The sequence below is a fragment of the Oryzias latipes genome, chromosome 14 (genome assembly GCF_002234675.1).
Source record: "Oryzias latipes chromosome 14, ASM223467v1".
Lineage (NCBI taxonomy): Eukaryota > Metazoa > Chordata > Actinopteri > Beloniformes > Adrianichthyidae > Oryzias > Oryzias latipes.
In genome coordinates, this window is record NC_019872.2 from 5,990,780 (window position 1) to 6,003,871 (window position 13,092).

General features: G+C 35.7%; 1 protein-coding gene across 1 annotated transcript in view; it reads right to left on the reverse strand.

Annotated features, from left to right (window-relative positions):
• The window catches only part of LOC101167169 (gamma-aminobutyric acid receptor subunit beta-2), a 59,718-nt gene that overhangs the window by 9,108 nt on the left and 37,518 nt on the right, over positions 1–13,092 (reverse strand). The window contains exons 5-7 of the mRNA XM_004084208.4: positions 8,229–8,311; positions 2,089–2,226; positions 847–999 (exon numbers count right to left, since the gene is read on the reverse strand). Of these exons, the coding sequence (XP_004084256.1) occupies positions 847–999; positions 2,089–2,226; positions 8,229–8,311 (374 nt within the window). The remainder of the gene's footprint in view (positions 1–846; positions 1,000–2,088; positions 2,227–8,228; positions 8,312–13,092) is intronic.

Sequence of the window (13,092 nt, forward strand, 5' to 3'; positions counted from 1 at the left end):
TCTGAAAATAAAGAATGATGAAACCAATAAACAACTGAAAAATTGTCAAAACATAATAATGGAATATCTAACCTTTATTTTGCTTTTATTCTAATTTAGTAGCAAGTTATACTTGTATTTTATTTATTTAGCCTATCTTAACTAAGCTTTCTTACTTTTTGAAGGGAAGCGTACTATCAGAGGATCAGAGGTGACTTCCAAAGGTGTGCATATTTGCATCACATAAATGTTTTCTTTTGGCTTGCATCAGGTTCATGCATGATGCAATAATTGTACTTATAGCTCCTCATATAGCCATTAATCCCCTGAATTGAAACTGTGTTTTACTTACAAACCACACATTTCGTCAGTTTCTTTCTACCTGTTACTCTCTCTTTTTTGTTGTCTTGTGCTGCGTCAAGGCTTTCAGAAAACCATTTTGTATCCAGTCTTATGCAAGAGCTTCACAGCCATATCTTTCTTTGCACAGAGACAGACTGAGCCATCACAGAACAAGTGTAATGATCCAAAACCAGGTCAAAGGAAAGTGGTTTTTAAATCTTGTGTAGAAGGCAATGTGAGCAGAGATTTCCAAACAGCAATGCCCTCTCCCAGTTTTGGATTATTTTCTTTTGTTTATCTATTTTTCACGACTTCCTACACATGCTCTGTTCTCTGGTCTCAGCTCTTCATCTGTGAAATAACCTAATGGAGGAGTCATTGAGTGGGATGTTAAAAAAAGGCCGCTAATTATTCCAGGATAGTCTAATGCAGAATGATCACAAACCCAAAAAATCAAAAATGGTGCATTCAAGTGATCTATCTTTTTTTTACACTTCTATTTATGGATGTGAACTTGGTGCTCACCTAGAGCTACTCTAGCAGCAGAGGCATCATAATTGATCCAGAAGGAGACCCAGGAGAGAATGGTGATCAGGATAGAAGGCATATATGTCTGCAGGATAAAGTACCCGATGTTTCTCTTCAGCTTAAAACTTAGGGACAGCCGGGGATAAGCACCTGTGAAGAGAGACAAGAGGATAAAAAAAATTATGGAAATGAGTGGGTTTGAATTTTCATGTGGGTTAAAAGCTAGATGTTATTAAGTGAAGAGAACCTTACAATAAACTTTATGGAGCCTATTTCTAAAAATAATAATGCAAAAATGTTAAAAGAATAGAAAGTATGGCACTCAAACATTTTTAAATAGTCCAAAACGCTATAATATGTTTTTATTTGGAGTAGCATGTTCTACATACCGCTCCCAAAATATACTGTATTATAATATAGACTATATTATTGCATTATAATATGATATAGACTAGTAAATTCTTGCAGAAATGAATAAAGAAAACCGATACTAGGCACCACTTGCAAAAGTGTGTGATTTGCTTTATTTTTCCTCTTTTTCATACAGTTGAGCCTGTAAATAATTTCTCTTGAAACTGCTTTGGGCAGACAGCAACAGGACATCTCATGGTAAATATTTTATTTATTTATAAGGTCAACAATGACATTGTTCATCCTTGGAGTTGAGTCTGAGATGGAACAATGCCCAAGCACATCTGCTGTGTTTGCATTTCTGAGTGACATTGAGGTCTGTTTCACCGTATAAGTCAGCGGCATGTTTGAAGGGAATCCCTTGTCTGAATAGTCTCTAAATAAAGTAATGGCATCAGGTTTGTAACAAAGACAAAGTTGGGTAAACATACTGGAACTTTAATGCTACACAAAGCTGGTTTTATATTATGAATGAGTTTGCCCTAAATTTGTAGACCTTACGGACAAAAATGGATCTCTCTACATTCTTTAGACTGTGATTTTGTTCAGCATCTTGTGCGTTCAGAACAACTATTGTCACAGTTACACAAGCTGAGTTGCATGACACATTTATGACTATGGAAACGCCAAAGAAATGAATATTTTAGTGCATCAAACAATGTTCTCTTTGTTTACAGATGTTAAATAGGTTACAGTGCTCACCAACCCCCAGAGATGCTGCTGCATTTTTTTAGATGATAGTTGTTGCTTTCATGCATAATTTTTAATTCAAATTAAATGCTGTATCTTTAAGACTAAAATGTACTTGTAAGCTTCAATTTCCATTACCCGTGGAGAACACAACATTCTTTGAGATGAGTTTATGATCCACAATGGAAAACTGGGGCAGTTCAATCCTTTCCACCCCTGTCACAGCACCGACTCCTCCTCGCCAGTAGAATTCAATGTCATCTGTGGTATAACCATCTGAAAAAAAGAACAGGTGTCAGTGGGGATTGCTGAGGCATGTGCTCATAATTATGTCCCATCTGCTTCTTGTGTAAGCCTGCAAATTAATCATTTAGCATATTTAGGTCAGTATTTGTCAACGTTCTCTGTCATACTGACAACTGACTTTGCATTTTAGATCACTCATTAAAATAAAATCACAATTGAGTGAAAATCTCCTGTACCCTGAAGGCATAATTACACTGATCCCACATTCATTTTCAGATGTGCTTGGTCAAAATGTGGTAAGAAATAAGTTCCAAATGCTCCTGATTCACAACAATTTGACTAAATAAATACTCAGAAAGGCAATATTAAGCCTAATTATTGTTAAATGTGTCCTCCATCATCAAAAAAGGCCTCAAATACATGAAAAACACAAATATCATTGGAGTGGGTCTTTGATGTTTCATATTTTATTCCACTGTGAACTCTCAACTTTCAAAATTGTTTAGTTATTTCAACAGACATAAGTATGTTTTTGTTTGTCAACATGGAACAATGATACAATGTAGTACATATGTTTAATAATTTTGATATAAACCAATTTGTCTGTGTAAAAGAAGTATACGAAAGGGGGGTATCACTGGGACATTAAGCAGGTATCTATATACTTACTGAAATGCATTCCCCCATTCTCCACCTTTATATTTAATAATCATCCCACTTACAGCTAATGTATACTATCAGGAAGTCTCTGTGTTGGTTCATCCAAACTCCCACATCTATTTTCTATTTGATGAATTCAGAGCTGAGTGACTTCAGCTGCTTATCCACAGCATCAAAGAACAATGCACGATGGGTCATAGCGGTTATGATTGTCTATGAGACATAATGAATTCTTTGGGAAGTCGGATGTAAATGAATGGTAGGGGAGAAAAAAGGAATTCAAAGATTTTTTATTGTTTTTCATTTCTTCAGTGACAAAAAGGAAAGTGATTGTCCCCTCTAATTAAAGCCACAACACCAGAGAGTGACATGAAAAGGAGAGCAATCAACAGTTTTCCAGCTCTGAAACCACACTTCCTCTTATAACTCAACCACCTGACGGCACCGACCACATTTAGAAGCTCTTCCTTATTTTTGCTGCCGTGCATAAATTAACATGTCAGGGGGATTGGCACTGATAGACAGCCTTTATTCTCATTTCCAGTCATATTAATTTGAACTAATAGGATTCTGCTTTCACACAGTGACAGCTGGGACAGACTTCTTTTATCTACCACCATAAAGATGTTAAAAAGAATAAATAAATGGATGAATAAAATAGATTGTAAGGAAACAAATACAAAAGTGATATGTATTTCAATGTATTTTGAGCTGTTAAGGAGCAAAATACAGCAAAACAAGAAAGGCTATAGAGTGCCTTTTTTTTGCATAAATAAATGCTCAATAGGTTTCTAGATTCTGTAATCCTTCAGTGCAAAATAAATGGACAAAAATAACTGAAATGGTTCTTGATACAATCAGAGAAGATAAAACCACAATTCTAAAGCTTTTTAGTGATGACTTTGGCATTATCACCTTGACCAAATGTGACCGCAAGCCATATTTTATCAAGTTTATGAAAAAAAATCTCCAATTTGATTTAGTTTTAATGGGAATATGGTTTTGGAAAAAGATTAAAAAAAAACAGCTTTTTATTGCCAAAGAATAAAAAAAAGTAATCTGGGAGGTTTTTTGTGAGGAGGAGATACATCTATGTATCAGAACAAAAGAGCACTGCCTTAAAAATGTATCGCTGCTCAGTCTTGAGAGTCACGTGATTTATTGTCAATCCCTAAAACGCCAAGCTTTAGATTGGTCCAAAGCATCTCTATCTGCACAATATTAAAAGTTTAATGAGTTTAAACAAGTGAGTCAATTAGCAAACTAAAAGGCAGGTAATTTGCTTATTATAAACTGATCAGAAGCATGAAGACCTCAAAATGACACCAATTGACACTTCAAATTATTATTTTTCCTTTATGTTCTTTCTTCTCATACCCTTTTTTAGAGGATATAAGCCTTTATAGACTGGGTAAGCCACTCCAGTCTTATGTGTCTCTCAGAAGATTTTGCACAGATCAAAGCAACTTTAAAGGTGTTCCTGGTGTAATTAAAAATGTCTTCAGAGTTTGGCAGTACTCAGCAAACAGCAGCTGACTTTATGCCCAGACAGCGTTGGAACATCTGAAGATGAGTTAAATAAACAACACCAGCCCAGAGTGTGGTAATAATTCATACCCTAGAGGGTTTTTCTAAATATAGCTTCAGCTAAAACACCAAAAGAGAGATGGAGGAGTGCAGTTTCAAAAACTGACATCTCAATAAGCGTCTTTAAACTTTTAACTAATGCACATGTAACTGACACTACTAACGTAATGTAAAATAAGTGGCAAGTATTTGTGTGTTAACTAAACATTTTCTAGTAAAAATTAACACATTAAATAAAAAAATAATAATTAGCGTAAACCAATTATACTACCATAGTTTAGCCTTTTCTCACAATAAATGAACCACTGTTTATGAAAATGAACGGACGTCAGTATTTTTTTTATATATATGGGACCTTATTTATTTTAAGTCACCAAGAAGATCTTTGTGAAACAAAAGAAAAAATATATATATCAGAATGGTTATGTCTTCTAGTTCTTCCTTATTTCTTTTTTTTGTTGCTATTTTCTGGGTATTTTATGCCTGTTTTACCCGGCATTTCATGTTTTTTTTTTCTATTCATCCAACACATTTGCTTGTTTTCACCACCCTACTTTCAGCCTGCTGCCTCTGAGGCCCACACCAACAACCAAATCGTGACAGTAGAGGCATGTTAAGAGTGATAAGAGAAGCAGAAGACGTGCTTGAGACGGTGAGAGCAAGCACACTCGGGAGTTTCGAGGTGCATGTTAAATCAACCTTCAAACCCAATGAGTGGACTGTGAAGAAGTGGATTTTAAACTGCAGTGTGTATCTGTATAAATATATAAACACATAATCAGGTACTACCTTTTGTCAAATAAGCACGACACCAAACTAAAAGACAGAGATGCATGCTTGGGGCGCGCTGAGGTCGATGTGACACGTCATTCTTTGCACCCAGTCAGTGCCTGGCTCATTCCTCTCTGTTGCTCACTGTCATACTCTGAACTGTGTTCAGGTGAGATCCCAGATAAGATAGGACCTAACTTTATTGATCTCACAACAGGGGAGTTCTCGTGTTACGCAACTCACAAACAGTATACAGTTCAGAGGCGAAAGATAGAGGGAGAATGATGGAAAATGAGCAAAATGTGCAAGTTTAAAAATTTTATTCCGGCCAAAAATCTAAATATTTTAATGTTACAATAATAGCAAAATGGAAAATGAATCCAACGTAAATGCATCCAAACAGTCTGCTTTTAAACAACTCTAACTTTAATCAAATCGAATTGTTATGATTAGTGTGATAAAATTTGACCCATTGGTTCTGTTATTTAATTTTTAAATCTGCTTTTGTGGAAATGCTTCATATCCATATTTTAAGTACAACCTAATTTTTTTAAAATTACATTTTGGAAAAAAAATAATTTCTAACATTTTTAACGTTTTCCTGATGTGTCACAACGATCAAATGTGTACACACAAAGTAAAAATATGTAAAGCCAAATGTGGAAAAAAACAACATACGAAGTCCACTTCTTTGTTTCAAGAATTTCCTTGTTGAGGTCTTACATAACTTTTCTTTTGTTTGTTTTAATCCAAACATTGAAAGATAAAAACCTCTTTTTTTTTAATGGTCAAGTTGAATGTTGAATACCAACTTTACTAATAAGGGCATTGGTGTCATTCTTTAGTCATTGGAGTCTATGGGTTAAACTTCAGAAACAACACTGATGGAAACAGTGAGAGGAGAAGAGAGTAATTTTGCCGATTTGTAAGAAATTACACCATGCCATGTGTTATTACTGAAGGACGGTGGGAGGCCTTTGTTCCTGGCCTGAGGTCACCTTATCAAACCAACTGGAAAGCCAATTTAATTGGTTTGCTCCCCTCTACAATTACTTGCCCTTTACATCCTGTTCACCAACATTGAATCTCCTTTAAAAAGCAGTTCTTTTGTTCTTCTTTTTACTTGGTTGCTATCAACCCTGCCATCTGTAATCAGAAGAAATGACTGACATGTTTAGAGATATTGACACACCTGCATAGTCTTAACTGTTTAGCTTGTTTTTGTGATGAAGTTCATTTGATAAATTATATGGTAACGCTTTCTTTTACAGTACATTACTTACAGTGTACTTAAGTGGTATTTACATGGTACATTTGAACAATAATATTTTCCTCTGTTTGTTTTGGACAGTGCTTCTTCTTCTGCGCTTCTATTAGCAGCAAATATTGAAAGACACACCTACAGTGCCCTCTAGCTGTTGTTAGTGGGAAACAACATTTGCAACCTAACAAACATATGAGCCTATTTATGTAAAAAAAAAAAAACAACAATCACTTATAAGTCGCTTCTAAGCATAAGTCGCTCCCCTGGCAAAGCTATGCAAAAAACTGTGACTTATACTCCAAAAAATAAGGTAGTTCTGGAGCTGCAGTATAGTTTGTTTTAGTTCTTCTAATGCAATTTTTGCTTCTCCTTTCCTTTTTACTGGTTTTGTTTTTTCCTCCCTACAGAATATTAGCTCACAAATAAAACTTACTTGACATTCTATGATGGAAAGACATATTGCCTGTGTATGGAAAGAGATTACTTGGGACAATGACAATGTTGGAGTCTATTCTCTTAGACACAGCGTTCTCAGGAGACTTTTTATAGTAACATCGGCTTTTTACACACAGCTGAGCTGTAGTGGAAAATGAGGAGGTTTATATCACAGTGACAGGACTTTTACTGCAGTGCAAGCAGATTTGTTAATCAAGGCTCTGCTACATTTTCCCCTAAAACTTGCTGTAAGTGTTGGGATCTTGACTTTACAAAAGCTCTTCTGTCTCTTTTACCCGCACCAGCTGTTAGCCCTCCAGCTCAGTGGTTCAATTAAATGCTGTTCATTTTAGAAATGTCTATATGTTTTGGGAATTCAGGTCTACTCACCGTTATCAAGCTGAGCTCTGTGTGAAGTATGTGCAAGCTTGAGAATTTTTATTTATTTGGAAGAATAGTTGTGAATCCACATTATAGTCACCCGTTGTTTTCCACTGATCCTTTTCTTTTTCACTCCTTAACTAGAAAGCATCTGAACTTTTTCCGGTGGATCAGCAGTTGCCAGCAGTTAGTAGGAAAATTCAATTTTTTGTAGTTGTATTTTCATGTAAACTAACAGTATGTTCGAGTTTTCTGCAGATGTCCATTAAAAAAAGCCATTCATTTCCCCCCGGACTGATACCACAAAAAGAAAAATGCATATTGGAAAACGTTGTTTTTCCAAAGAAATCTATATTTTATATGGAAGACTACATGGTTAGGATACCAGGCTTGTACATTCTTTAGACGATACAAATGTTTTAGACAATTTAAATGTGAGTAGTTTGAACTGCTGTTGTAACTAGGAGTCGTGTGCAAGAACAGCCCATAGCAACAATAGATCTCTCCAGCTTGACTTGTAGGAGAGAAGTTATTTTTCAGGGATTGTTCAGATTTTTCTAAAAACCAAATGAAATGTGGGTCATGTAAGCCCTTTGGCTCACTGGTTATTCGTAAGAGTAAAATACCAGGTTCTTTGCCTCTTCTGCTACATAAGCACAGCACATTTTGAGGAACTTTAATGTAATGAGTTCTCACTGTTATAAAAGTTACCCAATTACTGCTCAGATTTAAAGAAGTAAAATAAAGAATTTTAACAAAATGCTTTCTTTTGTGATGTTTCCAAGTAAAGAAAAAACAAAACAAAGCAAAACAATAGACCGGCCTATCATTTTATTTTTTTATTCTATCATTTTTGAGGCAGATGATGTATTCAAATGATAAAGCACAATCAAACTTGCATTTGACTGAAAATCAAAAGGACATAATTACTCACAACTCTCTATTTCCAGTGTGCAGTTTTGCTCATCTAGTGGATATCTTCTCAGGTCCATCATGCAAGCAGCTGTAGTTGTTATTCTGCAAAAAAAAAAAAAAAAAAGCTAGACTCAGTAAAGTATGAATGGCTGTACCAAAAATCACATTTTTAAGCAGTTTTATTAAAGTGCAGAAAAAGCATATGGCAACTCAGTTGTTAAAAGTGCTGATACGACCAGGAGCTAGGTGCATTTTGACCATTGCTCTGTTTGTCCAAAACTATTATATTCTATTTCAAGGAAATGCATCTCAACATTTAAGTGTCTGGTATTTAGCATGCAAGTACAACTACAACCACAAGGAAACATGATTTCATTTTACACAATTCTTTCTCTTCCAGTAGTCCATAATGGAGTGATCAACTTGAAAACTAGTCAACCATGAGATTTTTGGTAACGCTTTCTTTTACAGTACAGTACTTACAATTTACATGGTACTTATTGTGTAACTACTGGGTACTTACAGGGTATTTACATGGTACTTTTTATGGAATTTACTGGGTACTTACAGGGTGTTTACATGGTACTTTTCATGAGACTTACTTGGTACTTGCATGGTACTTTTTTGTGTCTACTCGGTACTTACATGGTACTTACTGTGTATTTATGCTGTAATATTTGGTTCATACTTATGTGGTACTGGGTATTTATAATATACTTACTGGGTATTTACATGTTCTGCAAATGTGTCTTTTGTGGTACTCACTACATGTAAGAAAGAGGTAAGTACAAATATAGTACCTTGAATTTAAGTCTGCACTCGTATGTTTCATGGTATTTACCATGAATTTACCACAGAAACTACTGCTTAAGTACAATAAACTGGACTGTAAAAGAAAGTCAGCCCTATTTCCACTCAACTACATAGTACTTTCAGTAGTAAATGCTGAGTATGTTCACTTGAATATTACTTGGTACTTACCCCTTAAGTACAATAAACTGGACTGTAAAAGAAAGTCAGCCCTATTTCCACTCAACTACATAGTACTTTCAGTAGTAAATGCTGAGTATGTTCACTTGAATATTACTTGGTACTTACCCCTTAAGTACAATGAAACTGGACTGTAAAAGAAAGTCAGCCCTATTTCCACTCTATTACTTGGTACTTTCAGTAGTAAATGCTGGGTATGTTTACATATTACCTTCCCGTACAGTATATACACATGTGGCCTTCTGACCTTACCAAATGAGAAAATGCTAACTTGTTGGTAAAGGTGAAGTAACTGCATTGTAAAAACATATTCTGGACTGATTACTTCTTACCTTACCAAATGAGACAATGCAATAAGACAGCAGCTAAAACAACAATCTTTAATATGATACACTTTCTTCAGCAGTTTAAGCAATAAAGAATTCACAGAGATTTATCAAACTCATTACAGAAATGATTAAATAACTAAAATATACTTTGTACTTCATCAAAGTCGTTATGCTTTTTATGTTCATTTAAACTTGTATTGTGATTTTTCCTGTAGTCACAAATCCTGAAGAAGTCCTGCACCGATACCGATAAGGAATTATGGCGGACAAAAAGCAAGACCCTCACGTGTCGCCAGTGTAATATAGACATAAATAAAATAGCTTTGACTGCAATTATTGCAGAAATTACTTTGGCTGGAAAAGGTGAGGATCTGGGGCCATTTCCTGTTTTCATAATGGGTGACAAACTCATGAGCTATGCAAAGGACTGCGAATCATTCCTGGAACAAGACAAAACTCTGGAAGAAAAGATAAATAATATTAAAAATTATCTGTTCTTTGCAATGCTTCTTTTTACTGTTTTGTTGAGAACTTAAAACAAATTTCATTGTGATGACACTTTGTATGCTGCAGAAGTGTTTCATATTAAAGATTGTTGTTTTCACTGCTGTCTTGTTTCTCTTTACATTTGCCACATGTTACAAGAAGTAATCAGACCAGAATATGTTTTTACAATGCAGTTACTTCACCTTTACCAACAAGTAAGCATTGTCTCATTTGGTGAGGTCAGAAGGCCACATGTGTATATACTGTACGGGAAGGTAATATGTAAACATACCCAGCATTTACTACTGAAAGTACCAAGTAATAGAGTGGAAATAGGGCTGACTTTCTTTTACAGTCCAGTTTCATTGTACTTAAGGGGTAGTTTCTGTGGTAAATTCATGGGAAAAACCATGAAACATACGAGTGCAGACTCAAATTCAAGGTACTTTCTTGGTACTTACCTTGTTCTTACATGTTGTAAGTAAATGATAAATGGCGTATACTTGATAAATGGCGTATACTTATATAGCGCCTTCTACCTTCTTTCGAAGGCCCAAAGCGCTTTACAGTCACAGTCCCATTCACCCATGCACACACACATTCACACACACATACACACACTGATGGCAGCTCCGCTGCCGAACACTGGCGCCAACCTCCCACCAGAGGCAAGGTGGGGTTCAGTGTCTTGCCCAAGGACACTGCGACACATGGGCGTGGAAGGCGGGAATCGAACCTGCAATCTTACGATCATGAGTCGACTGCCCTACCGCTGCACCACGGCCGCCCCACAAAAGACAACTTTGCACAACATGTAAATACCCAGTAAGTATACTATAAATACCCAATATGTACCACATCAGTATGAACTAAATAGTACCACGTAAATAGACAGCAAGTACCATGTAAGTACCGAGTAGACACAAAAAGTACCATGTAAATACCCAGTAAGTCCCATAAAAAGTACCATGTAAACACCCTGCAAGTACCCAGTAAATTCCATTAAAAGTACCGTGTATATACCCTGAAAGTACCCAGTAGTTACACAATAAGTACTATGTAAATACCACCTAAGTACACTGTAAGTACTGTACTGTAAAAGAAAGGATTAACAGATTTTTTTTGAAAAATAAAGTATTAAATACAAAGATAAAAACATTTTTACGGAAATATATATTTTTTTAATTTCAGCAATTGAGCCAGATCAAACATTTGACATTAAGGTGAGGAGAGTTCAAAAAAAAAAAAAAACTCCTTTCAAAGGGATCATCCTTGGACCCAAGGATGTAAATGTTTTGCCACTGTCATGATGTTACTGATAGTGGAAAGAACCACACCTGATTACAGCGTCAGCTGATCCTCCTGCCCCAGTTTGAACAGGGTTAGATAATCCTGTGTGGCCTCTGTCTGGCCCCACCTGAGATGTGAGTGATGGCAGGGATCAACCTCTGTGGGACAGCAGTGACAGTGGTGGTGTGTGTGTGTGTGAGGGGGGGCCAGTGTGGCAACTGTCTATATGCTTCCTCAGGAAAAAACTATCAGTTCACAATATCATCCTAAAGTATAACCTTTTATTTAAATTGATTTAATTTTGCTCCTACTTTTAAAATGTAAAAACTTTATTTTGAAAAAAATATGTTAATTTACTTTTGTAGTTAATTGGAACAAATAGGGGTTTTGTACATGTACATATATGAGTTAGGTTGATGTTTTACTCCTCCAAAAGCTAAAATGGTGACTTAATTGACTTCATTTCATTGGAGCCAAAAGTAAGCCATTTTTTATGGTTGATGTCACACTTACTTGTTCCAGTTCTCATATACAGTTAATGGTTATGAGTCATTTTTTTAAATAGATGCAGATGCAGTGAGATAATCCAGGAGTGCATTGCAGTGATTTCTTTGGTGAGACTTAACTGTGGTTCAGGTGACTACTAATTTCCTGCTTGTTAGAAAATGTCATCATCATGACCTTCCCATCCTTCACTGTCTTGGAAAGGATGACGGTTAAGGAATCTGATATTTTTGTTTGTAGATTGGTTGGCCAGAAAACCAAACGCTCTTTCTTGGCCAGATTAAATCAAAGAGGGACTCCTTTATCCACGAGGATACACCAGATAGACGAGCTGATGTCTAAGGGCTGGGATCATTTGCATAATGAGGACAAAAGAACCCAAGCTAGCAGATCAACCGTCACAATGAAGGAAGTTAATCACTGGCTTCCAAAAAAAGTCTTTAATTATAATCTTACAAATAACAAATCCATCTCTCCATTGTTCCCAGCACTGCGGGAGCAGTGGAGCTCTGTGAGTCCAAGAGGCTCTGTGGTACTGCAGAAGTCTTAGACTAAGGCAAAGGTCATAACAATCCTGAGAAAAGATGGACTTGCTCATAAATGTTTGACTGTAGAGTTATCAAAGCTATGTGAACTCTAAACTGTGGAGTTAACTAATAGAAACTTGCTCTTCAGTCTTTGAAGAGTGTGATTTTTGACTGTTCCTGTCTGACATGACCAAGGCTTTTTTGTGAGTTTAGTTGTTTGAGCTTTTATTCTTTTATAATTTATACAAGAATTTGCTTCAGGGTAATCAGCAAATGTCCAGATGTTTAACTGATGGCAGGCAAATGCTAGGGAGGCCAGAATGAACAAAAACTGAACCATACATTACATCATTAAACCAAATCAAAGGAAAAGTGAATGGTTGCATCCCTACTGCTTACCAGTATGTTCAAGTTGAAATTTTTGAAAAACAGTTGTTGAGCTAAATTAAGAAATATTTAGTATTTGTTTCGTTCCATTACACCAGGTTTAGTATGAGCCAACTGAAAGGTTTTTCTTCATCGTTACTTGATTATTAGCAAATTTGAAAAATACTTTTTTCTGAATTTTTTAGTTGTTTATTGTTGTTTTGTTATACACAAATCATATATTGAACTGAAACAAAAGCATAACCAAGAAATAAAGGTTTGAACTGGATCAAGGGGAATGTCAATCGTTGCATGCAAGAGTAATCATGGCAATAAACTGTCGATCCTCATCCCTAACACCAAAGTATGTCTCAGTGATACACAAAAGTTC